Raw genomic sequence first — 27,015 nt, forward strand, 5'->3', positions numbered from 1 at the left:
ATGAACCAAGAATTTCACAACAATCGCCAATATTTCAGATGGTAACATTCATATTTTGTTTATCGATCATTTAAAAAAAAGAAAAAGAAAAAACAAAACTCATTTTTGTTGACATTATTTTTTTCAATTTTTATATTTATTGAAAGATTTAAATAAAATGAAAATGTATATTACATGTTCAAAAAGCATAAAAGTGTTGTTGTTGTTTAAGTAAGTTCCTACCTGAACCGTACTTAATTCGAATATCGAAAAAGAGAGAGAAACCATTGTTCGCAAACGCTCCTCCATAAAAAAAAACTTTTTTCCCTACAATCTGTCAAACGATGTGTATGTCAATTGGATATATAAGTGGCTACCAATAAAAAAAAACACACAAACCAAAAGAGAGTTTATTGTTTGTGTTTTTCCGTCGTTGTTAAAAACAATTACTGTTCATTGTTGAGCAGATTGTGAATAATTTGGTAAAGCAAAACAAAAAAAAACACAAAAAAACCTAAGCTATTGGCGTAAAATGAATCGAACCGAAAGTGTTTTTACACAAGATGGATTATCGTCTACTGTAGATACTTCGGACAAACTAAAATTGGGTGAATTTTTTTATCTTCGCAGGAATAATCGATATTCGTTAATTTGCGTGCATTGTTTCCAAGAATTTGATCAAGAGCGTTTTGCTGAGTTTACCGTTCACATTGAACAACATTTATTACGAATTTGGGGCATTCAAGTGAAATCGATGAAAATGGAAAATCCAACTGGAACCGGACCCCTTCCATTGCCACCGCACAGTGCGTATGCAGCTGCAAATGATTTATCATTGTTTAAAAATGAGTTTGGACCATCAAATGCGGCCGAATTGCCGCAATATTTTTACAATGGTTATAATCCAGCAAACGGTTGGTTTCAATCCGATAATAATCAACAATCGGCGACAAATCAAGATATGACAAACTGTCGTAAACCAAATAATTCACAATACGAAGATGAGTTCAACGCATTGAAACGGTCATTCAATGAACCGATGTTTGTCATCAATGATACGCCCGAAGTGAGACAATTGTCACAATATTTGGCCGAAAGTTATCCAATTGAAAAACGAAATGGCCAATACAAGTGTCCATTGTGTGAAAAACTATTTAACGGTTCGGCATTGGCACGTCGTCACGTTTACACACATTCAGTTGATAAAGTGTTTGCATGCGGTAGTTGTCAAAGAAAATTCTCACATGCTCGCCATCTTCGCGATCATATTCGATGTAAACATGGCAATCCGGCCAATCTACCCGAACGGCCGGTGAATCGTTCAAATAGCAGCCGTTCGTATGACATCTCAAATGTATCGCACATTGGTAATCATTTTATGAATGTGTCAAGTGGCCATTCAATGGTGTTGACTGGTGAAGCTGGAAGTACGGCATTTCAACAGGAATTCGAAGCACTTCAAGCATTATATAAAGACAACAAGGCAATCATTGTAAATGATTTACCCGAAATACGTGAAATCTCACAATATCTTATGCCGAATTATGAATTCTCCAAGATAAACGATCAAGTAATGTGCCCCTTGTGCGATGGTTTATTTAACAGTAAATCAACGGTTCGTCGACATTTGACCAATCATTTGAAGGTGAAAATGTTCCGTTGCGGGCAATGTGAACGTGAATTTCGGCATGCACGTCATTTGAATGAGCACATCAAGAGCAAACATCATTCGAATTTTTACGAAGGCAGTAGCTCAAGTGCCGATCACAAAGCCGGCAGAAGTAAATCGATTGCCGTCAAATCCGAACCGTATGATACAAATAAAAAAGTCGAATGCTACATTTGTCACACGAAATTCAAGCGTCGAAGCAATATTAAAACGGCGGCCGGATCATATGGCGATGTGAATTGTTGTAATGCATGCAATAAAAATATTTCACGGCGTCCAACAATGGCAAATGTTCGAATACCGATTGTCGATGATAAAAATGTACGTCATATGTCGAAACATGATAATGAACCAAAGTATAAGTGTGACATATGCAATGAAACATTCAATCGAACCGATAAATTATTGAATCATCGACGCACACACAAAGAACCGATGAAATTCTACTGCAAATTCTGCAATCTTGGATTCATGGATCAAAAATCGTATGCCACACATGAAATGCAACACACAAAACCACCGTATGATGATCGAAGGAAACCAGAAATACCAAACCCAATTCATATGGCTATGGGCATGCCCATCCAGTAATTTTACTAGTTTTGTTTATTTCTATTATTCGGACTGAAATGAGAGAGAGAGAGAGAGAGAAACGACAACAGTAACAATAACAATTATTACAAAAAAAAAACAACAAAAACAACAGCAACATAAACGAAACACAAGAAGAAGAGATAAAAACGATCAAATCGTACATTAGATTGAGGTTCATTTATCCAGTTATATTTATACACAACTTTTTTTTCGAATCCCATGACGTATTTTGTAGCACATTACCCCCAAATTTAATTAATTAATATTTGACTACTTAAACGTGTAGTAGGAATAGCATCTCAGAACGCAGAAACTGCAAACGAAGAGAAAAAAAGAGATGAAAAAAAAGCAAAGAGGAAAAAACATCAGGAACAAAAAAAAACATAAACTCTAGAGTTAAAAACTGACTTAAGGATTTAGAATCTGTTCGTAAAATTAATCCACATTTTTTTCACCGACACAAACACACAATTTTAGCAATTATTATGAAAATAATTTGCATTCATTTTCAAGCGCATATATTTATAAATTAAGCACCCACATTACTAGATCTTAGCTTCCAAGGGAAACAATCGAAACAAAAAAAAAAAAAACAAAAAAAAATACATCTTTAGATGCCATCATTTGTGAGAGTGAATTTCAATCATTAAATTATTTTCAATTTATAAGAGAATATACGATAAGATTAAATGCCTCAATATTTTTCATTTTCATATTATAAATATATATATTTTTTTCTTTTATTTGGTTTTCATGAACTACATAGCTAAAATAGACTATAGATACATTTTTATTTCGAGTGTAATTTTTTTTTGTCTTTTTGTTTTATCAAAATAAAATGGCTTGAATAAAATTTCAAATGTAAAAAAAAATATATATACAATTATAGTATTTCATTTTCTAAATTATTTTCGAAATGCGATTGGAATCTGACTGGAATTTACGAATGGAAACCAGCCATTACCACACATGAAATACGTAATGTTTGACAGCTTTGGTATCGCATCAACTGGTGTTGACACACACACACAATTAATTAGTATTGCTTGGCATCTTCTTTAGCATCAATTGATAGTTCGTTTCAGATCGATAGAAAAAAAGAAAATTCCAAGCGATACAATTGTATTTTTATTGTTATTTATATTATCCGACTGGACGAAATAAAAGAAAATTTTATAAATTCAACCGTAACGAAAATGGATGACTTTGAGTCCGTTTATTTACAAGATGAGTTCAACAATAGTGCAAGTACAAAGCGTCTATGTCCGATGGATCGATTGAAAATTGGCGAGGTGTTTCAAGTTCGTCACAATCAATTTGTTTTTGTTTGCATTCACTGTACACAAGAGTTTCAACAATTCACACGATTCACGGCTCACATTCAAAATCACTATCACAATGCATTACAATGGATCGCACCACAAAGCGAAATGAACGATATGCCCATTGATATCCAGCCGTCAGCGACGGTAAATATGGAAAATGTTGAATGGCTATTTAGTGATTCGAGCAATGATTCGGTTGAAAATGGTGAACAACCATATGTGGATGTTGAATGTAAAGTGAATATCCGTGAAGGAGTCAGTGATAACACTGGTGGTGATGGAGCATGTGAATATGAAGACACCGAAATGGGCAACGACGACACATTCGATAGTAATGTTTCACTAGAGACGCGCTTCAAATTGAAACATCCATTGATTCGTGTTAAAGATATGACAGAAACAAGAGAATTGTTACCATATTTCTCCAAAAAGTATTCATTCAAACGTATCGATGAACGTTTTCAATGTCCACTTTGTGATTATTCGGCCTGCAGCAAAGCCAATATACGCGAGCACATTTTTACGCATTCCGAAGTGAAAATGTTCTCGTGCAAATTGTGTAACAAAGATTTTAGCCGACCGCGAAACATTATTCTTCACATTGAACAGAAGCACAGTGATGTGGCCGTTTTGACACCTGATCGTCATCAAGCAAAACGTTTGAAAATTGAGAAAATTGATGCCATTGCCAATGTTAACCAAACAAATAATTTTTCAATATCGCCCAAGTCAAAATTCAATTCAAAAATACTCTATAGCAATGAGGTGAATGGGGATAAAACACGATCGCAGTGTTATATTTGTATGAAGACTTTCTCACGGCCAAATGGCATTATTAAGCATCTGAAGACTCACACCCAAGAGAGGAATTATACTTGTTTTCAATGTGGTTCACAATTTTCCAGGTTTGTTCCATTACATTTTTTTTTGATCCGCTCAATAGCATCTGAACATATTTTTTGTTGTTTATTTTAATAGGAGCGATCATCTTAATCGGCACATGCTCATACACGAAGACCCCAAGTTTAAATGTGACATATGTGACATGGTATTCCGCAGAAGTGATAAACTGTTATCACATCGAAGAAAGCATCCCGAAACAATGAATTATACATGCGAAAATTGTGGTTTAGGTTTCATGGAATTGAATTCGGTGAAGACGCATGTCAATTTTCATTGCAAAGTACTTAAGCCACCGTTGAATGCCACACAGATGAACTTTGATAGTCCACAAACAACCGATTTGAATATTGAAACTCATCCCGTCAATTTTCATTGCAAAGATATTAAATCACCATTGAATACCACACAGATGAACTTTGAAAGTTCACAAACAACCGATTTGAATATTGAAACTCATTCGGTCAGTGGGCCAAGTGCTAATTCAGCCCAACTATGATTTTTTTAAAAATCATTTGTCTCTCGTATACATCATTTGGATCCATTTTTTTTTTGTATTTTTACCAAAATATTACCGAATTTCCTACCATTAAGTCTTCTTGTATGTCCGAATAAAATAGGGTTTTGAATAAATTCATAACAAATGTATTTAGTATGGTTTCATTGCATTTGCCGTGCATATTTCGTATTTATTTTACGTAAATGTCAGAAAAAATTGTGTCGTTCGTAATGTTTGACAGATATCAGTTGTATATCATGCAAGTTAAACATTCAACAACAGTGATGGATATTTGTTGAAAATTTATTCATATTTTAAAAGAAAATTGACAAAAACACAATGAATCAAATTGAAGGTATACTGTTTGAGAGTGATTCATTGTCGAATCATAATCAGCCGGTGTTATTGAATCGAATAAAAATGGGTGAAGTGTTTCAATTGCCAAATGAACGATATGCGCTTGTTTGTATTCATTGTTCGGAGGAATTTCAGTATTTCTCTGAATTTACATTGCATGTTCAGGACCATTTTTTGCAAATGAACGCTCAGATAGACGAAATGGAGACAATAAACACCGAGTCGATCAAAACAGAGATGGAAATCATTGATAGCATTTCGAGATCTTCCATAAAATCAGAGACAAGTATACAAGAATCAAATGTACTCAATCAAAAACAAGACATTGAAGCAAATGTAAAAACCGACATCGATTATTCCGACGATGATTTTAGCAATTTGTTGGACGTTTGTATCGATAACAGCTGTGATGAACAAGAAGAAATACCCACGGTACCGGCGAAGCAAGCAACTACAAAAGAATTGGTGATAAAATCAACAACAAAATCAAAGGCAAAGCGCAAAACAAAAGCAAAGACCACCAAACCGTGCAAAAAACCAAAACGAATGAAACTGGAATCGATTGAAGTAGCAAATGCTTACGAAAATTTATTGGCAGAATATAGAGATTCAATCGAAGATGCAATGGATCCGGTCAAATTTGAAATATTCAAAGCAGAAAAGGTGGACGGATTATTTCCATGCACGATAAAAGATACGGCTGAAGTTCGACTTTTAGCAGCATTGTCATTGAATTCTTTCAAATATGAAAAAGTCGACAAAGAACATCTATGTCCGGTGTGTAAAGCACCATTTCCAAATCCCGCATCAGTCCGCAGACATGTTTTTTCACACGTCAAAGAAAAGGTATTTCTGTGCGGTTTCTGTGAGCAAAAATTTCGAACAATCAGATACCTTCGGGGCCATTTGAGAGAGAAGCATCAAAATGAAAAGCAAAAATTTGAATGTTTCCTATGTCACAAACAATTTTCACACAATCAATTCCGTGCGATGAAGGACCACATTCAATCACATCAATTTGCCAATCTACATTGTACACTTTGTAATAAAAAATTTAAGGAATATCGTTTCTACCAATTGCACATGATAAACATACATCCGCATGGTATCGACCTAAACAATCAAAATCGACCGCATCAAGAGCCAATTGATTATCGTCAAAAACCGGTGATAACATCGTTTGAATGTTACTTGTGTCGGTATGTATTTGACTGTGTATGATGTGTGTACAAATAAATATTGAAACAATAAACATTTCAGGAAGAATTTCCGAGAACGTCGATTGCTACGTAGTCATATGAAGTTGCACATCCAACAGCCGCGGTTGTGTTTAGTCTGTGGTATTTTCTGCAGTAGCGCCACATCGCTCAGTCGTCATATGAAGCTCCACGATTCGGACGAGACCAAATCTCATTTTTGTAATCTTTGCAATAAGGGATTTAAAGTGCGGCAGTACTTACTCCGACATAATCGCAAAGAGCACGGGTAATTTGTGCAAAAAATCTTTTATTTTATTTTTCGACATTAATGTGTCGGTGATTATCGATTTCAGTATATGGGCTGATAATACTCCACCAAAATGTTCAATATGCGGACAAGAGTTTGATAAGAAGAGCCTGCTCCATGAGCACATGAAAACACATCCATTCGAAGAAACGAGGAATTTTATGTGCAACATTTGCAATCATGCCGCGAAAAATGCATACAATTTAAAACGACACATGCAAACACATAGCAACGATCGGTCGTTCGAATGTCATATATGCGCGAAAACATTCCATCCGAGATATGCTAAAGATCACATGAAGTCACACACCGAAGCACCCAAACACAAGTGTCCAATATGCACAAAAAAGTTCAAACGCAAATATGCGCTAAAGCAACATATGTAAGATGCTAACAATATTTGGCATTCGAAATCTCCCTTGATTTTTTTCTCTATTTTAATCTAATTTAAGGTATCAACACGGCGGTGCTCCAGAACATAAATGTGATATTTGTGGCAAAGCATTTGCCAGAACCGATAAATTGTTGCGCCATCGACGGCGACATGGCATACCATTGAATTATCACTGCAAAATTTGTCTCAAAGGATTTATCTCCCAAAAATCGTATTTGCTGCATGAATCCAGCCACATGAAAGAAAAAACATCAACCGATGTTAATCAATTTAAATCGGAATTGTTAGATGATCATTAAAATTGTATTTGTTATTTCCTACTTGGGATGAAATAAAATTGAAAATATTACGAAAATGTGAAAAATTCAAGCACAATTTAATTTGGTAATAAATCAATAAACTACACGAATTGTCTGCGGTTTGGTTTCGACACAGGCTATGTAATATGTGCGCAATGCTTTGAATTATTTGAGCGACGCAAAAAAAAATCGCATCTTATTCTCTCTATCTTTCACTCCAAATGAATCACTCGCTAACACCGAGTACGCCAAACGAAACGCTCGTGCTTGCAATATAACGCATGTGGAGTAAACCGCTGTTGAACGTTCCGCAAAACAGTTAAGTAGATGAAAATTTGAAAGAGCAACACAGTTGTTCGTTGAATACGGTGCAAATAACAATGGTCTCGCCAATAACTGTGCAGCATTTTTGATCACCACTTTGTACGTGCCAATTAGGGATAAAAATCATATTTATTTTTGTTGGGAAACAAACATAATATAGAATTTCAAGTCATTCATTAAATTAGTGTTCAATAAGAGGGAAAATGAGGAAAAAGTCTTATTTGATGGTTTTAAAGCCAATAATATCGAGAATGATAGTGTGAAAGAAGGAAAGGAAAAAATCCTCGATAGAATGTGGTTTTGATTATAAAGAACTATGTATTTGTTAAGGGCTTATGTTTGTTGCAAAATAAAATTTGTTCACGTGCAGAGTTTGCGATTTAACAGAAAAAGACTTGTTCTTGTGGTTTTCGAACACATCGCGGAAGTGAACTTTCGTATGGTGAAAATTCGTTAAATTTGATGTGATCACAGCGAGTTTCTAAACGTATTTCACAGTGTTGTCACGCTCCAAAACATAAAAACAGTAGACGCACATTAAAAAAAAGTTTTGTTTTTAGTACAGAAGACGTCCATGTGTAATCTCATATATATGTAATTAACACCCGAAAAAATGAAGCAGTTAAATTAAATTGTTGTCCATCTTCATGTTTCGCTTTCGTCTTGATGAAATTTACAAAACAAATATTAATGTGTACAAACATGATCATCGCATGCTATTTTCCACTTTCGATTGTTATTCTACATATGCGCACCGAAAAACTGACCAAATTGATGATATATTCACAACATCAACGACGACTATAAATTATATAATTCATATGTGAACCAAAAAAATCTGATTGACATAAATGAGATAATATGTTGTTTCTTTGTTTTTGCTATGAATAACGGCTAGTGGCTTTCATGTATTTTCTGATGAAAAATTTTCTCTATCGTTTCAGATATTACAGATAAACGTAACGTGCAAAAAAAAGTGGAAAGAGATCAAGATTTATAGCTGCTAGACCGAGTGAAAAGCGATAAAATGGCCCGTTTAATCAGTATAATTTATCATATGCTAATATTGTATTTGCATGGATGTTGGTCAAGTAGACCGCCACCATCTGAACCAAATAAACTGTATGGCATCAAAATAAATTGCACACGAGATGTGTTCAACATTAAAATTGACATGGGCAAAACATTCAAAGGCATCGTTTTTGCCAAAGATTTTTTGGATGAGTGTCGTGTTAAAGGTGAGTGTAACCACTTTACAATACATTTCTGTAATTTCCTGTATCGATGTGCATCACAGTGACTTTTTGTCGAAAAAAAAAACACAATCCGGCAACATTAGTTTAATTAGAGAGTCATTGTGAGAAATAGAGTAAACTTTTCACATTTGTCACATTTCACGTGGCTAATTGGAGTTTGTTTTTTGTGTGTGTTAGGTAATCGATCGACTGCTGTAGAAATCAATTTACCGAGCAATGGTTGTGGTATTCGCAGTGAACCACAAGCCGATGGTTCGTTAGAGATGTCTGTGCGTCTTGTCATCCAAATGGATGAAAAATTACGGCAACGATCGGATTTAGAAAGATATGTACGATGCAATTTACCAAATGAAATGATGGAAATGAACATTGGCATGACAGATGAAAGGCGTGTAAACAGGTAACAACATTTCGAAGAAAAAATTGTTTGAAAAAAAAATATTCGTTGGATTTTTTGAGAACGAAAAAAAAAATTATTTTCCACAAAAGTAGGCACGGTCGAATGTATGCAAGTCCAAGTGGCTCCGATGCAGAGAAAGATATACCAAGAATCCGAGTATGGCTGGAATTGGGTGGAAGCGATGGATCTGGTATAGTTGAAGTTGGTCAAATGACAACGATAAATGTTCGAGCGATGTTACCAGGAACGGTTGGTGTTCGAATTGTGGATTGTTCAGCTTTGGACGGTTTGGGTGAATCCTCTCAAAAGCTGCTCGACGAAAGAGGCTGCCCAGTTGATGAACAGGTATGATTCAATAATTTCCATTAATATTCATCAAAACAAGCATCAAATGGTACGAGTGAGCACATACCGTTTTTTGTTGTTGTTTGTAATGAGATTTTTCTTTATCTCATCATGTGAATCACTGAGCGCATGAAATTTTTGGAATAAATAAAAAAAGAGACAATGACCGTGGTAATGAAGTAATTTGTACCGAATAAACAAGCCAAAGAATCTCATGAATAAGTGAATTTTAATTGTAACGATGATCCAAATCTTAAACTCGTGCCCAGAACCACAGAGCACCCACTAAATACACTATATACTTAAATGGCTTATTCAATCGCAATTGCAATCGCAACAATTGGCGTGAACGCAACGAACGAACCATCGCATTCATAATGCACATATGAAAAATTGCACTTGAAAAGCAAAAAATCAACGGACTCATTTAGAAATAAGCACACACTCATTCATACACACGTACAGAATGCGAACAACAATTGATGAAAGTAATACCGAAAAAAAACTTACTAGCATTTACGCACACATTGTTTTCGTAGCGATTCACACGCAAGTACTCATGAAAAAAAACTGACGATTTTGTTATTTATGGCAATTCAAACACTTTCGTTACTTTTTTTTTCCACGGTTCGCAGTCTGCACATGAATCATTCGTTTTTTATGCACTTTTATTTTGCCATATCGAATCGAAAAATGCTTCATTTTGTTTGAGAAAACGATGATACGTAACATTGTCTATTCTCACATTGAAATTGTCCGCATCGTTTGTTTTCCTCAAATTCAAATTGTTTTCGACAAATAATGATGGCACCGTATCTGCTATCACTAAATGGTTGATTTTTATCAAATTCTATTGTCGATACAATTCCAACCGATTACATCGACGCCGGCGATGGTTGGGCGGAATTGTTTCGTTTTTGGCACAGTGATTGATATGCGACAGACATCCAACTGTTAATTTCCCATTGACAAGTGCGAGGCAATGGATTTTCTTTCGTCTCAACTTCCAGAGAGCAACACAGCAAATCACATCATTTACATATAATTACGATGCGGTTGAGCAATTTGAACAGCAATTTCTTCTAAATCGCTTAGATTTATTTATTCATTTCGCTCTCGTAGCTCATGGTTCGTTCGTTTGTTTTATTTACGATTTTTTTTTTCGTGAACGCATTCGTTGTATTAGCGAATGTGTCTGCCATTTTTTTATCTTCTATTTCTTGCTCTTTTCAATGCTATTCGATTAAGTTCATTGTTATTGTTACAGTTGCGCTGCACTTGCCGCACATTTTCATTTCATTTCGTCAAACTATTTAAACGTGAATCATTTTATGAGAAAAAAAAGGCAGAAAGAAACAAAAACTGAGCTGCAACACACAAAGCACATCGATAGAAAAAAGTAAAAAGAAAAAATCGAAAACAATTGAACATATGAAATGGCGAATTTCAACTCATAAAAACGCATAATTAAATTCAATTCTGTTTTGTTGCGGCACTTTCGTTTTTAATAAAGCATTGTGGATATTCATCAAGTGGATTCGATGCATTTCAATCCAATTCACAATATTAAAACCAAAATACGCATGCCGTCATACTTTGAATTCCAGTGCACAAGGCACCGAATTACTCAAGCGAATCTCGACGCGCGTGCGCAAAGAAAAAAAGAGACGAACAATGTTGCCCGGCCACACGGTATCTGCTGGCACGACGAGTAAATTAGGCCCAATGATCGTTAAATATATATGTAATTACTGAAATCGTTAATGAAATAGTTGGAAAATTGTTTGTTTTTCTTTTTATTCAAAAAAAAAACTGCTAATCATGTGAACGTGTGCGCAAAGGAAAATATCTTCACTTCATTTGACCTTAGACCTCAAACTTGACCGATTTATTTATTTGATGTCGTCTTTAAATTAAAAAAATATTTCTCTTGCATTCACAGGTAATGCCGGCTCTTTTGGCGCGCGTAAGACCAATTGAAGAGGGATGGTCAAAACCACATGCCGACGACACGGTAGAAAAATTATTCACTGCCACATTCCCGGCATTTAAATTTCCCGATCGTGAGCGTCTGCATGTCACTTGTGGCGTTCAACTGTGCAAAGAAGAATGTCCATATGTAAGCAGTGCATTTTAATGTGTATTATGTTGGTTAATTTTCTAACGAGTTTTTTTTTTCTTCAAAAGGTTGACTGTTCGGAAACCGATCCATTTGTTTTAGATGTTGATCAACAGTTGGGAAGAATTGAAGTATTCAACTCATTGGCTGTGATTGCACCACAGATTGAATTGGATCGTTTACGAAGTGATCGTCGATACAATGTCACTGGTATGATATGATAAAATTTTTGGAAAACAGGTGTGTGTTATTGAGGTGTTTATTTATTTACAGTCGACGAATATCCAGCAAGATTACGTCATTTACGTTCCGAAGGCATTTTATGTATGTCTTCATCAAAGTTGGCGCTCGCCTTTGCGATTCTTGGCATGATATTTTTAGTGGCCGTAATTGTTGCAATCTTTTGCTTAATTTGGGGCAAATCGAAATCTAGTCGATGGACACACGGTACAAATTCGATGCGAGCCAACACTAGTATATTTTCGTCAAGGTAACTTTATTCTTTTTTTAAATATATTTTATTTTTTTTAACATTTTTTTAAAATTCATAATTTCAGTTCTAGTTCCAACTCTCGTTTCGGTGGTAAATTGCTGATACCGTATAGTGGTTCATTGCCATACGGTCGAGTGTACTAGTTAAGCATATTGGATCCATACACAGTGAACATACATCGGTGATAAGAAATGTTCTTTGTAAAAAAGACTGAGGAGGCGTTCGATCAATATACAATTTGACAAAGAAAAGAAAATACGAACCTATACGTATATTGTATTTGAATTTGTTATATCTTTGAATTAGTATAATCACAACAAATTTATTTATTGTTCTATCTATTTAGGTTTCAGCATATCTGTTACTTGTTAAAAACTAAATATTTTAAGAGAAAATATTTTGTAAATATACAAACTTTGAATTAGAACAATTGTACAGTTAAAGTTAAGTTTTCAAACAAACGATCAATAAAATCTTCATTCGTTCTGTATAAATTATATCGTTTTTTATTAATCATTTTTGTGGAAAAATGGAACTTTAGACTTTGTTCGAATATTCGAGCCGTTATATAAGCATAATACCTTTGCTAGTTTATTTGGCCTCCTGTTTTGATTATGATTGGTTGCGATGCGAACTGAAACCTTAACGAGAATATCAATAATGGATGGTATGTCAATGTGTACACGTACAGCTACACATACGAGAAAACAACCAATGAAAGAAGTCTCTATGTATGTAATCAATCGTGTTATCAAATCTGGAAATTTATTAAAATAGAAGAGAGAACAAATTTCAAATGAGATATTCTATTTATAATTTACCTTTGAGAATGAGAAAAACCTCGAGGTATCTCGACTCAAGCCGTACAGGCCATTGCAACAATACCATTGAAAATTTGGCAGTTCCTCAAAGTGATAGTAAAATTCTCAGCATAAGCCTTTTAATCGTATGAAATGTACAATTTATTTCGAATTAATGGAAAAATTACTTTAGAAAATGTTTGAAATATCAACAAATGCCATTTTTCTAGGGATTAGTACTTTAAAAAAAATAAAGCTAAATTTAAACTTACTATATAAAGTGGAATGAAGCTTTGAAGTGAAAAAGTCCTTCGTTTATCTACAACATTGAATTTAGTAATGAATTATTTCAAGTAGTCAATAATAATCAATACTTAAGAAGATGACTTTCAATAATTGTATGAATAGACGGACTGATATTACAATGTATGCCGTTTGTAAAATCTAGTATTCATTTCATACATTACAAATTAAATTATGTGTAGGTTGTTATTGAAACAACAATATGATTATTCATAACAAAGTAGCCAGTGAATTGAATGGAGGAAAGCTATAATTATTTTTAATATTCTTCAAACGTCCCAGTATTGTATGCCTGTTAAACTAATAATTCCGGCATGGAATAAAAGCAGATACAAAATTGTGATTTCCATCAATACTAATCAATATTGAGTGGATGAGTCTACTATCTGTACAAAGATGAAAGTTTTATTAATTTCGTTGAGTTTAATTTGCCTATCTTTTGCCGTGAGTATCAAAATTATTTGAAATATTGAGAATCAGGGACTTGAATTTGCATAAAAAATTACAGGCATTGAATATTCCGGATCACTTGCGAGCCCCCGTAAGACTCATGCGACAAGCATGTCTTGCCGAATCAAATGTGGATGAAAAATATATAAACCAAAGTAGAAACGGTTTTATACCCGACGTACCCGAGCTGAGATGTTATATTTTGTGTTTATTTGAGCATTCTGGCATGATGGAAGATGACGGAACAATTCATTTCGAACAAGTTATGCATTTATTATCACCTGGTGTTGCCGAAACTGCTACCTTTGTTTCGAACGAATGTAAAACTATACGTAAGTTATCCTTGGAATGTAATCAAATTCGGTGCATGAATTGAAATGTTTGATCTTTTTTAATTTAATTCTAGACGGAGATACACGATGCGATACGGCATACTTGACAATGAAATGCTTCTTTGAAAAGGCTCCTGAGGTATGTTATGATTTTTATGAAGAAAATATCGATTGTTGGCTATTAAAATCGCATTGATATTCAATTTTTCAGGACTCGGAACTACCATAATTGTACACTTGATTTCTTGATATTTACTTAAAACACCATTTATGTAAATTAGTGACGCTACAATTTTGATGAATCGGCTTCTTCTTCTCTTCTTATATTTTTGCAATGAAGTGTGATTCATTTACGTAGATTATTATCTATAAGCTATGTGATGACCAAATCATTTATTATATAAAAATTTGCAATTGAAATTCATCATCAATAAAGATTTTTTTAAAGCCGATTTGGAATGATTTTTATTGGCTTTAAATAGTTAAACAGTTCAGTAGAATTTCACGACCAAAGAAACAAGTTTTTTTTTATTACAAGAGAGAACGAGCGATTTTGGTAAACATTTTGCTGCCATCTGATGACTTCTCACCGTCTTCGACACATGTCAATTTGGAGCTCAATCGAAATATGTTTGGTGGTGGCCAAACACAATGGTCATTAACACCCGAACAATGATCAATACCGTTTGGTTTTCGATTGGGGTGATATACATGAATTATCATTGGATGTTGAAGTTGCAAGATAATTCGAAAAATAAAATACACATAAATATCCATTCTCATTCTTTCCAGATGGATAGATATCACATGATGGAAAAACTCACCAAGCGTATAGCGGTGATTGCCTGAATGTCGCTACCATTGAATTTACTTGCTTTGAAGATAGCCGCTTTATCCCAATCAGTTAAATGTTGTTATTGAAAACGGATGCCGCAAATATTCTGACGAATATAAAATCACACGTCGATCGGATCCATCGTAATTGCACGATGAAATGATATTTAATTTTGCATCGACCCAATAAATACGATTTAATACCAAATCAAGTGTGAGCCCGTTTGCCCATTTGATGTTGTTTTGGATAATAATTTGTCGTTCGGTGCCATATAGATATCCATGCCAGCACGTATTGCAATCACAAATTTTAAATAGCCCAAAATGATGACCTATGCACGACCTATATCGATTTTATTCAATTTAAGACTAAAAATTCGATTTTTCTTTGTTCACTAGCTAAATGAACAAAGCATATTTTTTCCTTATTTTACTTTATTTTTTTCTTCAAAAATTCAACTTAAGAGAAAAAAACTTATGGAATTTAAATAAAAAAACAGAAACATTTTCTAATTTTTCAATTTCTAAATACGTATAACGTCTTTTTTCAAAATATTAAGTTGGTAATATTAATGCCATCACACAATGACATGTGTGACAGCATGCTTTTTCATTTTCATACTGTGTTGTCAATGAAGTGTAAACAATGAAGTTAGAATCTATCTTAAACATAAATAATACGAAATCAAATAAATCAGCCGCAAAGGAATAAACTATTTAAGAAAATAAAAAGGTATGTGTTAAATCATTACTATTTTCAATAACAATTCATGAATCTGGAATTAATATTAAAAAGAAGTGCATTGTGAAAATAAGTGTTGTTTGCCGTCATTTAAAACTCTAACAAAAAAAATCACAATATAAAATGTATACAGGCAGAGACGTTGCCTATACAAAATACACGGCAAGCATCTCCGTTGAGCGAACGAAGTGTGTGAAGAGTGGGAAAAAACATTCTCCGTGTATTTTGTTGCCTATACGTTTCTGCTTGTGTGCTTTTTTTTTGTTTGATGCTCTTCGTGTCTGCGTCATTTATTTTGCGTTCTTTTGTTATTGTGTTAACTGTGTTCTTTTGAGTCAAATTTCTACGGAGAATATTTTGTTTAATATGCGTGTGACATTTCGGTTTCACACAAACTGACAAGAAAATTGTGTGGAAGAAACAATACTTTCAATTAAAAAAAAATAAACGTTAAAATAAATTGATTCCAATTAACTTTGATTCAATATCAGTATTTCAGAACATTTAGCGAAAGTCGACTATGGATCCAGAACCGTCGCAAGCCGTAACAACATCAACAAGTACCGAAAGTGAAAGTAGTTTGAAACATATGCCTGCTCACGATGTTGCTGCTTTTGGTGTGTCTTGTGATTTGAGTGGTCTCAATCTGCCAACTATACAGGATATTTTAAGATATTATTTTTTCTTGACCGAACGTGCTAAAATCCAAAATAAAATCTTTTCATATAAAACATTTACTCCCCACGTGATAGACAAATTGATTGAAATTTGGAGTAAACTTGATATTGAAATTACACACATAAAGAGTATTGCTAAAAAATTGAATACTTTGCTTGACAAATATCAAACCGAAGATAAACACAAAACAACAAGCTCAACATACGCAGCGTTCGTACAATTCACAAAAGAATTATTTTATATTGGAAAATGTGAATGTGACTTGAAAGCAGCTCTATGCTCATGTGGTTTGATTCCAGAAAACTTGAAAGAGTTCATGATGGATCAACATAACGAAAGAAAATCTACGATACCGGAATACGTGACAGAAATTGAAGAGCAAGTACCTACTACGTCTACAATAATACAAACAGCTAACGACAGCCGGGATCCAGAAGACGATATGGAGTTTGATGATGAACAATCAGTAGGTAGTGATGAACAAGATCTTTCTCCAACGACACGAGGAACATATATGAACTTTGCTATGATGTGTGACAGATTTGGTGTGTCTGATAGAATAGCATCAGCATTGGCAACATCTCTTATGAAAGACATTGGCGAAAAAGATGATCGTGGCAATCTTGTTATTATGGATAAATCTAAAGTTCGTAGAGAAAAAGCTAAATCTAGACAAGAAGTGCTTCGTAAGCGATATGATGCTTCCAATTTAATAGCATTTTCATTCGACGGCAGAAAAAATGATTCTTTAACGATGGAGAAAATCGATAAAAAATTTCATCCCAGGAAAAGAATCATGAAAGAATCTCATCTGGTTGTTTTGAAAGAACCAAATTCCCAATTGTTGGGCTACACAAAAGTGGAAAATGAAGATTCTGAACACAAAGTCATCAAATTGAACGAATTTTTTGTTGATAAAGCAATATCTTTGGATTCGTTGATTGGCATATGTTGTGATGGTGAGCCAGCAAATACTGACATAAGAAATGGAATTTTACGACGATTCGAAACGCAGTTAAACAGACCACTGCATTGGTTTGTGTGTCTTCTCCATTTTAACGAGCTACCGCTCCGACATTTGTTTGACACTTTGGAAAAATCATCCGCCACTGGACCACGAACAACCGGAACGTTGAACAAACAAATTGAAACTTGTGAAAATCTTCCGGTATGTAATTGTCAAAACTTATTTATTACCATTTTTAATTCTATCTCTCAGCTATTATGTTTCAATACTAAATGATAAAATTGTATTTAATTCATCTAATCTTTTCTATTTTCAGCCGGTAAACGATTTTGAGGTGATCGCACTGGAAAATATACCTGATTTAGGTGCTGTTGAATTAACTACCGACGCAATTTACTTGTACAGAATGGTACATGCAATTTCTTCTGGTGCAGTTTCGGCGGATTTGGCTAACATTAAACCAGGGCCAATTGCACATTCTCGCTGGCTCACCAAGGCCAGTAGATTATTACGGTTATATGTGACAACTAATAATCCATCTAAAAATTTAAAAATTCTGGCAAACTATATAATGAAAGTGTATACGCCGATGTACTTTAATATTAAGCATTACAACTCTGTCGTGTACGGTAGTGTATTATTTTGTAAATTCATACGTTGGACTCAATATTTGGATTCGAATTTAAGAGGAATTGTAAATAATGTTGTTAAAGACAACGCGTATTATGCTCACTCAGAAAACATTTTATTGGCAATGTTGTTCGACGATGAAAAAAAAATACGCGACTTAGCTGTAAAAAAAATTTTACACTACCGTAACCATGTGGAAGATCCGATGCAACTGAGAGTTTATAAAAAACCTATGATAAACTTCAATTGCGTGGATTATATGAATATGATTGATTTGAATGATGATTCAATCTTATTCGAACCACCATTTACTCTAAGCATTCCTTATGAACAGCTACAACAATATCTAAAAAACAACGATCTACCCCTGCCTGATCCGAAAATTCCGTTACACATACAAGAAACGGAAAAACACGTTCCATTGCTGGCTAGCTTGTCCAAACGAGTTTTAGAACAGGATCGAGAAGGAGTTGTGTCGGTGACTTTAGAAAGACGTGAAAAATTCCCTAGACATTCAAAAATAACTAGTTCTCGATTTTCTTCCTAAAACTCGTCTTTCCGTTTCTGCTATTACTGAATTCAATTGAGTTTTTTCATTCAAATTTCATATGTTTTTATCTTTTAAGTTGAATTTTGAAGAAAAAACAATAAAGTGAAATAAGGAAAAAATATGCTTTATTCATTTACCGAGTAAACAGAGAAAGATCGAATTTTTAGTCTTAATTGAATAAAATTGATATAGGTCGTGCATGGGTACCCCCCATTCTAAATGGAGCCGAATTTGGTAGCAAACAATTTGTATTTATTGCTTGAAAACAGCTTTTGATCAACAACACATCTGTTTGGGGTGGTTCCAGATAATCATTCAGCTCACCAATTAACTGCAAAATAAAATTTCAGATAAAAAATCTTTAAAATAATTACTAGTTTGATGGTACCTCATCTTTGGTGCAGGTTACAAAACGCAAAACATGCACATGCTCCGACCAAATCATTTGTCTCCACTTAATGTTATGTTTTTGTGCTAGTTATGAGGCTATGACCAAACGAGAAAATGTGTTCTCTCCATAACTGGGAATAATGATATTTAAAGGTTCTCCAAGTTAAATTTCCCTGAAATAAAAAATTTAAATTAAAAATCACATATTTTTCATGTTCAATCACAATCAATTTCCAATTTAGATTTAAATTAATTCATTTCATTCTATTTATTTGCTTACTTCGACAAATGTAAATTAAATAAATTTCAACTTACGGTAATGATATGCACATATTTTGATATGATGACGATGCTAAAAACTTCGATAAGTATGGAGTGAGAAAATCACGAAATGCATCCGGAATATTCTGGAAAAAGAAATAGAATGATTAAAGAGATAAAATATACATTTCATTGGAATAAAAATGTACATAATCATGAATAAAATTGAGATATGGTAAGTTCACCTACGAAAATACTTCGTTACAGTGTATAGCCCTTTTGCTATTGTGTTACAGTGAATAGTAAAGACCCAGTCTGTCCAATAAACCGTGAATTGAATTGATGATTGCAAGCAATGCTATTAAAGCCGATGCACAAAATATAAAATGTGTTTCATCTTGAACTTGGTAAAATTATAATAATTCATATTATTTTTTTTTATTCAATACAGATCATTACATCTAATTTATTGAAATGCGAAGTGCTCCCAATTTTGAATGAATCGCATTTGTGACAGGGAAATACATTTAAATAATATAAATATATATATAATATTTTTTTATTATTATAATTGAAATGCATTTTCTCTAACTTTGATGAATTCCATTCGAATTGCATTGCTATAAAATGAACGATGAGTTATAATGAAGTTCAGTTTTCAATAATTGGATTCATTCGAAGTATCAAGTACACAAGCAAAAAAGTTAAAGAAAAAGATGAGAGTGACATTAGTTCTATTAACTGTGTTGGGCATAAGCTTAGCGGTAAGTAATTTCAGCAAAATTTAAGGTTCTTCAAATGATGTATTTGACCATATTACAGTTAGTATTATAACGAATAGGAATAGATAATATATGGAGATTATAAAAAATAAGTTCTGTGATATAAAACATAACAAAACAAAAAAACACTAAAAACCACAAAAATGCCAACAACAAACGAATGACAAATTAGATGTAATAAACCAGCAATAATGAAATACAAAAATACGCAATAGCTTACAACTCAAAAGCAACTAATAAATTTACAACAAAAAAATGGTGATATCTCCAATATTGTAATAATTGTAATGACAGCAAATTGTCAATGACTCTATCTATCTATCTATGAAAAGGAGTAGGTGAGGTACTCACATTAAAATTCACATTTAAGTTTGATGGTTAACTCACTTTTTCAACGACTCCATTATTAGTTACTGTGTATTATGTGAAATATTGTGAATGTATTTCATTTTGCATGAAATAATTTCGTTCCTTCACAGGCTTTAGATATTCCAGAACACATGCGAGCAGGGACAAAACAATTACGAAAAGCATGTGTGGCTGAAACAGGAATCGATGTGAAACATATCGACGCAAGCAAAAATGGGCATCTAGAAAATGTGCCCGAGATGGGCTGCTATATCAACTGTCTTTTGGAGCATGCTGGTATGATAGATACAGATGGATCAATTCATTGGAGAGATGTATGGCACTTTTTGACACCAAGCATTCAGGAAACAGTAAAAATTGTTGTCGCCGAATGTGAGACAAAACGTAAGAACTAGAAAGTAATATTTTCGCAAATGGAAATTCATGTATCAAAATAATTTTAGATGGCGAAAACAAATGCGAAACAGCCTTTCAAACCATTGACTGTTATTACAAAACTCAACCAGAGGTACAAAATACATTATATTTTAAATCGTAATATATTCTATTTCTGAGTTTAAATTTTTCAGGGTGCTGAACTTCCATGAGTTACATCCGCCGATGCAGATTCAAATTATTACTTTTTTCTTTATGTTTTTCATATGAGCACCATACATCAATATTGAAATTCATCATCAAGAAATAAATGTGATACAAATTACTTACTCTAACAATTCATCCGACTTAGTTATTGTAACAATCATTCGAGTGCAGCGTATAGCTTCGATTTGCATTTTCACAGTTTGAACCTATATATTATTAAGTTAAAGTGTTGTCTCGAATGTCGCATATAGCCATCGCCACATTCTTCACATTAGAGAGAAAATAAATCACCTCATATGACCCAATTGTATTGATACAAAATTGCGAACATATTTCCCAGAGTTTTGCAGTCATCAATATCAACGCAAGTGGACAGTCAACTTTTTGGTCACAAAGTCCAACATTTGGAATGCATATTCCACCATCACAATCATTTCGGTCGCTCGATCGCATGTTTTTATCGGTGCAGCAAGTTACCTCTTTTGATTTCATCAAATTCCAAAAGAATTTAAAGAATTTTAAAGAATTTAAATACATATAAAATGAAACTATACTTGAAATTGGTGTCTATTCCCTAGACTAACTTCTTTAATAAAAAAAAACGGTAATGATTATGACGTGATTCGATTATGCGTGTTTTATTAGTTTTTACTCGTTTAAAGCCAATACGACTTCAGTAACGCGTATTAGAACAATTCACGCTTCGTGTATACTCGGCACATCATCGCTGCTTTACGGAATATCAGCCGTTGAGTTCAGTGCGAACTGTCGTGCATCTAATGCATGTGTTTGTATCACAGCTATACACAGTCAAAGAAAGTTCGCACAAAAGAGAAGGAACCATTTACATATGACTACTTGATGTTTTTGACCATGTCGCAGTGAATTCTACTGCTGATATTCGCCTAAGTACCGAAGATGTGCCGAGTGTACACGAAGCGTGAATTCTTCTAATACGGGTAGTTAAAGTCGTATTGGCTTTAAACGAGTAACGCATCAAATAGTTTTATTTTATTACATTTTGGGTTAACACGAAATTAATAAGACTGTCATTGCAAAAAAAAAAAAAAACAATTTGCTGTCGTTTTATGTTTCCATTGCATTTGGTGTATCTTGAGATGTCTTTGCTTTATACATGTTATAATGATGTTGAGCAATTCTAAATGGAGCCGAATTTGGTAGCAAACAATTTGAATTTATTGCTTGGAAATAGCTTTTGATCAACAAAACATCAGTTTCGGGTGGTTCCAGATAATCATTCAGCTCACCAATTAACTGCAAAATAAAATTTCAGATAAAAAATCTTTAAAACAATTACTAGTTTGATGGTACCTCATCTTCGGTGCAGGTTACAAAACGCAAAACATGCACATGTTCCGACCAAATCATTTGTCTCCATTTAATGTTATGTTTTTGTGCCAATGGGGCCATGACCAAACGAGAAAATGTGTTATCTCCATAACTGGATCCTTGAAACTGGTCCAAAAATGATATGTAAAGGTTCTCAAAGTTAAATTTCCCTGAAACAAAAAATGTAAATTAAAAATGACATATTTTTCATGTTCAATCACAATCAATTTCAAAAATCTAACCACTGAATTTTGAATTAAAGTTCAATGGCTGCTGTGACTTGAATGTTAACTGGACAAAGTTGGCAAGCAGTGTTTTCATATCGGACTCCAGGAAAACATTTTCCTTTCCCAAAAATGCAATCATGGTATACACAAATTGTTCGGTCGGGCTAAGCACTTTGATATTGTTGGAATTTAAAAGTGATAAAAATGTGATCGTCGTCCAAATAGTCTCTTTTTCCGGTAAATATAGCCAATCTTCTCCTGCAAAAAAAAAATAGTTACATTTAAATTAATTAATTTCATTCTATTTATCTGATTTATTTTGAACTCACCGTCATCGGGTGTTTGGTATAGTTTCAGCAGTAACATACCGGGCCAATCACTTGACAATAGCGGAATTCGATCGAAGTTCTCAATTTTTACCTAGACGTAAAAAGCAATTTCTATATAATTCGACGATCAATGGACGAGCTAATCGCGTATATCTAACCTGGGAATTGGCATTATTGAGATAACATTCCACGCAGAGTTTACCGTACGTTGACTTGAGCTTATCCATTGTTTCGACCGTCAAATTCATGTTTTGCGCATACATGTCAATGTTGAAAATGAATTGACTAAAAATATGCAGAACCTCGTTGATCTGTAACTCAGTTAAACAAATGAGTACCTTGTATGCAATTTGAAGTTGAATTGATTTGTCAAGTTTTTGTTGCATCAATGTCGATTTCAGCAAGTCCAAAACGAATAAAATTTCATGTCTCAAGAACCAATTAAATGAAAGTTTGAATTCAGTGTTATGCGAAAATTGTTCGATATACTTGAGAATGCCATCGTTTAACCATGAACCCTTATCAGGCCATTTGGTGTTATTATAAAATCGAACTAAACTACTGATAAAATAAATGGTTGGTCGATCCGACACAATGAAAACTGGCGTATTTTGTGTGTTGTATACTATCGAATTCAAATGTGGCAGTGGCTTGTGATCTTGCTGACGAAATCGATATGATGAAAATAGTCCCGACGTTTTTCTGTTAAAAAAGAATATGACTCTTATTAGAATTTACCTGTATGTGGTGACATCAACAGACATCATCATATTGCTTACTTAGACAAATGTAAATTAAATAAATTTCAACTTACGACAATGATATGCACATATTTTGATATGATGACGATGCTAAAAAATTTGACAAGTATGGAGTGAGGAAATCACGAAATGCATCCGGAATTTTGATTGCATTGAGGCACGTGGCGAGCAATACAACTTGTGATAGCTGGAAAAATAAATAGAATGATTTAAGAGACGAAATATATATTTCATTGGAATAAAAATGTACATAATTATAAACTACTAATGTGCAATTTAATGAATACACCTACAAAAATACTTCGTTACAGTGAAGGTTTTCATTTTTTTTTTTCAAGAAATATCAATGATCTTTTTGAAAATTTTTGGAATTTGAACCCCATCCCTGAACCATGTACTCAACCAAATTGTATTCCAGAAGCTATGGCCAAAGCGTATCACTTTGCCCTATGCAATGTACTTATTTTGTGTTGATGATTATATATTGTTTTATAATTTTCGCCTACCTCCAGATTTCCATACTGTGTTGCCATTGAAAACCACTTTGAAAAGCAAAGACCCAGTTTGTCCGATAAACTGTGAATTGAATTGCTAGTTGCAAGCAATGCTATTAAAGCCGATGCACATTGCCGAAATATAAAATGTGTTTCATCTTGGAAAATAACAAACTGATAGATCCACTCCAATGTGTATCGGAGAGCTGGCATTAGTTCACTGTTGAAAATATAATAATAATTCATATTATTCAATATACATCATTCTTATTCATTAGTATTTCTGAATGAATCGCATTTGTGACAGGGAAATACATTTAAATAATATAAATATATTTTATTATATATATATTTTTTGATTATTACAATTGGAATGTGTCTTCTCTGACTTTGGTGAATGTCATTTGAATCGCATTGCTATAAAATGAATGCTCAGTGATAATGAAGTTCAGTTTTCAATAGTTGATTTGATTCAAAGCAAAAAAAAATTAAAGAAAAAGATGAGAGTGACATTAGTTTTATTAAGTGTGTTGGGCGTAAGCTTTGCGGTAAGTAATTTCAGCAAAAGCGAAAGTCCTATTGAAAACGTCCTATGGTGAGATACTCGCATTAAAGTTTGATAGAAGACTCACTTTTTCATTAACTTCATTAGTTACTATGCTACTCTTTTATGTGAAACATCTTAAATGTATTCAATTTTGCATAAAATAATTTCATTTTTACACAGGCTTTAGAAATTCCAGATCACTTGCGAGCACCGACAAAAGTTTTGCGAAAAGCATGTGTGGCTGAAACAGGAATCGATGAGAAACATATCGACGCAAGCAAAAATGGGCATCTAGAAAATGTGCCCGAGATGGGCTGTTTTCTCAACTGTCTTTTGGACCATGCTGGTATGATAGATGAAGATGGATCAGTTCATTGGAGAGATGTATGGCACTTTTTGACACCAAGCATGCAGGAAACAGTAAAAATTGTCGTCGCCGAATGTGAGACAAAACGTAAGAACTAGAAAGTAATATTTTCGCAAATGGAAATTCATGGATCAAAATAATTTTAGATGGCGAAAACAAATGCGAAACAGCCTTTCAAACCATTGACTGTTATTTCAAAACTCAACCAGAGGTAAAAATTACATTTTATTTTCAAATCGTAATATTTTCTATTTCTGAGATTAAAACTTTTCAGGGTGCTGAACTTCCATGAGTTAGATCCGCCGATGCAGATTCAAATTATTATTTTTTTCTTTATGTTTTACACATGAGCACCATACATCAATATTGAAATTAGAGGTGCCCACTGAACCGAACTGAACAGTTTATGTTCGAGAAATATTATATTTTCATGTTCGTGTTCGTTCGGGTTCGGTTCAAGTTGATCGCAAAAAAAAATATTGCAATCATATTCGTTCACGTTCGGTTTACGTTCGGTTCACGTTCATTTTAACTGTTCAAAACTGTAAACTTCAAAAGATGGTTGTTGGCCCTTGGGAAAATTTAAAAAAATTCAAAGCCTTAAAACCTCATTAGATTTTTTTTCCCAAAATATCAATAAAAGTGGCAACCAAATGCAAACTTTAAACACTTCCAACATATTTCAAAATATCATAAAAATTTGATACGAAAAATGAGACACATTGAATTCAGAAACCTTTAAATTCACTCAAATTATAAAACTATTAACGACTATTTAATTTTAAATTTTAATTGAACAAATTTTCATCAATATGGTGCCATCGAAGGAGAATTTTTTTATGAAAATGTGTAGTTGAATTGCTTTCCATAGTTTTGTGATTTGAGTTAATTTAAATAGTGAAAATAGAAATAACAAAACCGTTTGAATCGCTATAATATCAAAACTTTTAACAGATTCATTTTTAAGAATAAATTGTGGTATAATTAAGTACATTTTTACTGTGTTAATAATTTTGTTGTATTCATTCTCATATTTTAAAATATATCCATTTTTAAAACTATGCAATTTATATTCATTTTGAATTTTCGAGAAAAAAAAAATTGAAATCGATTTTGCATGAAAAATCAAAATGAATAAATATTGCATAATTTTATGATTGGATATATTTTAAGATATGACAATGAATTCAACAAAACCCTTTACACAGCAAAAATGAATCCGTTTAAGATTTTCATAAAATAAATTGCACATCGATATATGAGAAATTTTGAAATCAAAATTATACCGATGAATTTTTTTTTGCTTTTTTTTATCAAAAATATTACGATTAAAACGGTTTTAATATAGTTATTTTCGCTATTTAAATTCACACAAATCATAAAGCTACGGAAAGCAACTCGACTTCACATTTTCATAGAAAATTCCCGTTTGTGAGGCAACGTGTTGAAGAACATTTTGTCGATTAAAATTTAAAATTGAAAAGTTATTGGTTTTAAAATTTTAGTGAAGTTAAATGGCACTATTTATAAACACAAAAAAACTATTAAAATATTTAAATTACAAAAAATAAAAGTTTTCATCTGTAAGTTTCTAACAATCAAAAAGAATACATTTGAATATTTTCAGCAGTTATAAATTCCTTCAATTGAATTCTTTAGAATAAAACCATATTAAATAGTTGCATATCAAAGCGAAGGAAGATGTTTTTAAATACAGATTAATTGCTGTAATTCATACAAAATAAAACATCAAATATATGTAGGAAAATACGGTTTGTTTCGCTCTGATAAGTAACTATTTATATTCTGTT

General features: G+C 33.2%; 9 protein-coding genes and 1 long non-coding RNA gene across 12 annotated transcripts in view; 8 read left to right on the forward strand and 2 right to left on the reverse strand.

Annotated features, from left to right (window-relative positions):
* The window catches only part of LOC116339889, a 27,698-nt gene extending 14,745 nt beyond the window's left edge, over window positions 1-12,953 (forward strand). Inside the window, exons 1-8 of one of the 3 annotated variants that reach the window (XM_031765972.1) lie at window positions 7,865-7,945; window positions 8,791-9,084; window positions 9,280-9,502; window positions 9,592-9,847; window positions 11,790-11,966; window positions 12,035-12,176; window positions 12,240-12,456; window positions 12,524-12,953. In XM_031765972.1, coding sequence (XP_031621832.1) covers window positions 8,874-9,084; window positions 9,280-9,502; window positions 9,592-9,847; window positions 11,790-11,966; window positions 12,035-12,176; window positions 12,240-12,456; window positions 12,524-12,602 — 1,305 coding nt within the window. In that variant the 5' untranslated portion in view covers window positions 7,865-7,945; window positions 8,791-8,873 and the 3' untranslated portion in view covers window positions 12,603-12,953. Of the gene's footprint in view, window positions 1-7,864; window positions 7,946-8,790; window positions 9,085-9,279; window positions 9,503-9,591; window positions 9,848-11,789; window positions 11,967-12,034; window positions 12,177-12,239; window positions 12,457-12,523 lie in introns of those variants that run through there. The other 2 variants (XM_031765971.1, XM_031765973.1) reach the window with 2 other exon arrangements.
* LOC116339887 (zinc finger protein 16-like) lies at window positions 223-2,835 on the forward strand. The gene is made up of 2 exons (XM_031765968.1): window positions 223-461; window positions 610-2,835. Exon 2 carries the CDS (start codon window positions 734-736, stop codon window positions 2,237-2,239), a length of 1,506 nt encoding a protein of 501 aa, XP_031621828.1. The 5' UTR covers window positions 223-461; window positions 610-733; the 3' UTR covers window positions 2,240-2,835.
* LOC116339888 (zinc finger protein 16-like) lies at window positions 3,274-5,115 on the forward strand. The gene is made up of 2 exons (XM_031765970.1): window positions 3,274-4,472; window positions 4,546-5,115. The coding sequence occupies exons 1-2, from the start codon at window positions 3,439-3,441 to the stop codon at window positions 4,964-4,966; spliced, it is 1,455 nt and encodes a 484-aa protein (XP_031621830.1). The 5' UTR covers window positions 3,274-3,438; the 3' UTR covers window positions 4,967-5,115.
* Window positions 5,204-7,536, forward strand: LOC116339886 (zinc finger protein 878-like). Its single transcript, XM_031765967.1, has 4 exons — window positions 5,204-6,522; window positions 6,584-6,808; window positions 6,876-7,211; window positions 7,282-7,536. Exons 1-4 carry the CDS (start codon window positions 5,306-5,308, stop codon window positions 7,520-7,522), a joined length of 2,019 nt encoding a protein of 672 aa, XP_031621827.1. The 5' UTR covers window positions 5,204-5,305; the 3' UTR covers window positions 7,523-7,536.
* LOC116339890 lies at window positions 12,948-13,604 on the reverse strand. Its single transcript, XR_004201037.1, has 3 exons — window positions 13,532-13,604; window positions 13,281-13,396; window positions 12,948-13,216 (listed from the first exon to the last, which is right to left on the reverse strand). It is a non-coding gene; the product is annotated as an uncharacterized LOC116339890 (long non-coding RNA).
* A 289-nt stretch (window positions 13,605-13,893) lies between these two features.
* On the forward strand, window positions 13,894-14,796 carry LOC116339766 (general odorant-binding protein 69a-like). Its single transcript, XM_031765803.1, has 4 exons — window positions 13,894-14,006; window positions 14,071-14,344; window positions 14,419-14,483; window positions 14,556-14,796. The coding sequence occupies exons 1-4, from the start codon at window positions 13,959-13,961 to the stop codon at window positions 14,571-14,573; spliced, it is 405 nt and encodes a 134-aa protein (XP_031621663.1). The 5' UTR covers window positions 13,894-13,958; the 3' UTR covers window positions 14,574-14,796.
* Window positions 14,797-15,799: 1,003 nt separating this feature from the next.
* LOC116339554 lies at window positions 15,800-19,009 on the forward strand. The gene is made up of 3 exons (XM_031765505.1): window positions 15,800-15,911; window positions 16,412-17,766; window positions 17,882-19,009. The coding sequence occupies exons 2-3, from the start codon at window positions 16,441-16,443 to the stop codon at window positions 18,740-18,742; spliced, it is 2,187 nt and encodes a 728-aa protein (XP_031621365.1). The 5' UTR covers window positions 15,800-15,911; window positions 16,412-16,440; the 3' UTR covers window positions 18,743-19,009.
* Window positions 19,010-20,032: 1,023 nt separating this feature from the next.
* On the forward strand, window positions 20,033-21,682 carry LOC116339841 (general odorant-binding protein 56d-like). The gene is made up of 4 exons (XM_031765908.1): window positions 20,033-20,160; window positions 20,658-20,931; window positions 20,991-21,055; window positions 21,117-21,682. Exons 1-4 carry the CDS (start codon window positions 20,113-20,115, stop codon window positions 21,132-21,134), a joined length of 405 nt encoding a protein of 134 aa, XP_031621768.1. The 5' UTR covers window positions 20,033-20,112; the 3' UTR covers window positions 21,135-21,682.
* Window positions 21,683-21,740: 58 nt separating this feature from the next.
* On the reverse strand, window positions 21,741-24,504 carry LOC116339840. Its single transcript, XM_031765907.1, has 7 exons — window positions 24,303-24,504; window positions 23,850-23,983; window positions 23,194-23,737; window positions 23,036-23,126; window positions 22,722-22,964; window positions 22,462-22,649; window positions 21,741-22,404 (listed from the first exon to the last, which is right to left on the reverse strand). Exons 1-7 carry the CDS (start codon window positions 24,501-24,503, stop codon window positions 22,216-22,218), a joined length of 1,590 nt encoding a protein of 529 aa, XP_031621767.1. The 5' UTR covers window position 24,504; the 3' UTR covers window positions 21,741-22,215.
* A 198-nt stretch (window positions 24,505-24,702) lies between these two features.
* On the forward strand, window positions 24,703-26,010 carry LOC116339610 (general odorant-binding protein 56d-like). The gene is made up of 4 exons (XM_031765588.1): window positions 24,703-24,838; window positions 25,018-25,291; window positions 25,351-25,415; window positions 25,479-26,010. Exons 1-4 carry the CDS (start codon window positions 24,719-24,721, stop codon window positions 25,494-25,496), a joined length of 477 nt encoding a protein of 158 aa, XP_031621448.1. The 5' UTR covers window positions 24,703-24,718; the 3' UTR covers window positions 25,497-26,010.
* The last annotated feature ends 1,005 nt before the right edge of the window (window positions 26,011-27,015 follow it).

The sequence above is a fragment of the Contarinia nasturtii genome, unplaced genomic scaffold (assembly GCF_009176525.2).
Source record: "Contarinia nasturtii isolate CC-2019 unplaced genomic scaffold, AAFC_CNas_1.1 Cnas_scaffold_533, whole genome shotgun sequence".
Classification (NCBI taxonomy): domain Eukaryota; kingdom Metazoa; phylum Arthropoda; class Insecta; order Diptera; family Cecidomyiidae; genus Contarinia; species Contarinia nasturtii.

Excerpts from the sequence above, each read along its gene's own strand:
- LOC116339887 (XM_031765968.1), top strand. The coding sequence starts at position 734 with ATGAAAATGGAAAATCCAACTGGAACCGGACCCCTTCCATTGCCACCG.
- LOC116339888 (XM_031765970.1), top strand. The coding sequence starts at position 3,439 with ATGGATGACTTTGAGTCCGTTTATTTACAAGATGAGTTCAACAATAGT. Across the intron at positions 4,473-4,545 it reads TGTGGTTCACAATTTTCCAG|GAGCGATCATCTTAATCGGC; the intron begins GTTTGTTCCATT and ends TTATTTTAATAG.
- LOC116339886 (XM_031765967.1), top strand. The coding sequence starts at position 5,306 with ATGAATCAAATTGAAGGTATACTGTTTGAGAGTGATTCATTGTCGAAT. Across the intron at positions 6,809-6,875 it reads CATAATCGCAAAGAGCACGG|TATATGGGCTGATAATACTC; the intron begins GTAATTTGTGCA and ends TATCGATTTCAG. Across the intron at positions 7,212-7,281 it reads TATGCGCTAAAGCAACATAT|GTATCAACACGGCGGTGCTC; the intron begins GTAAGATGCTAA and ends ATCTAATTTAAG.
- LOC116339766 (XM_031765803.1), top strand. The coding sequence starts at position 13,959 with ATGAAAGTTTTATTAATTTCGTTGAGTTTAATTTGCCTATCTTTTGCC. Across the intron at positions 14,007-14,070 it reads TAATTTGCCTATCTTTTGCC|GCATTGAATATTCCGGATCA; the intron begins GTGAGTATCAAA and ends AAAAAATTACAG. Across the intron at positions 14,345-14,418 it reads GAACGAATGTAAAACTATAC|ACGGAGATACACGATGCGAT; the intron begins GTAAGTTATCCT and ends ATTTAATTCTAG.
- LOC116339554 (XM_031765505.1), top strand. The coding sequence starts at position 16,441 with ATGGATCCAGAACCGTCGCAAGCCGTAACAACATCAACAAGTACCGAA. Across the intron at positions 17,767-17,881 it reads AAACTTGTGAAAATCTTCCG|CCGGTAAACGATTTTGAGGT; the intron begins GTATGTAATTGT and ends TTCTATTTTCAG.
- LOC116339841 (XM_031765908.1), top strand. The coding sequence starts at position 20,113 with ATGAGAGTGACATTAGTTCTATTAACTGTGTTGGGCATAAGCTTAGCG. Across the intron at positions 20,161-20,657 it reads TGTTGGGCATAAGCTTAGCG|GCTTTAGATATTCCAGAACA; the intron begins GTAAGTAATTTC and ends GTTCCTTCACAG. Across the intron at positions 20,932-20,990 it reads CGCCGAATGTGAGACAAAAC|ATGGCGAAAACAAATGCGAA; the intron begins GTAAGAACTAGA and ends AAATAATTTTAG.
- LOC116339840 (XM_031765907.1), bottom strand. The coding sequence starts at position 24,503 with ATGCCAGCTCTCCGATACACATTGGAGTGGATCTATCAGTTTGTTATT. Across the intron at positions 23,738-23,849 it reads AATATGTGCATATCATTGTC|AAAAACGTCGGGACTATTTT; the intron begins GTAAGTTGAAAT and ends CTTTTTTAACAG. Across the intron at positions 22,405-22,461 it reads TAACCTGCACCGAAGATGAG|TTAATTGGTGAGCTGAATGA; the intron begins GTACCATCAAAC and ends TTTATTTTGCAG.
- LOC116339610 (XM_031765588.1), top strand. The coding sequence starts at position 24,719 with ATGCTCAGTGATAATGAAGTTCAGTTTTCAATAGTTGATTTGATTCAA. Across the intron at positions 24,839-25,017 it reads TGTTGGGCGTAAGCTTTGCG|GCTTTAGAAATTCCAGATCA; the intron begins GTAAGTAATTTC and ends ATTTTTACACAG. Across the intron at positions 25,292-25,350 it reads CGCCGAATGTGAGACAAAAC|ATGGCGAAAACAAATGCGAA; the intron begins GTAAGAACTAGA and ends AAATAATTTTAG.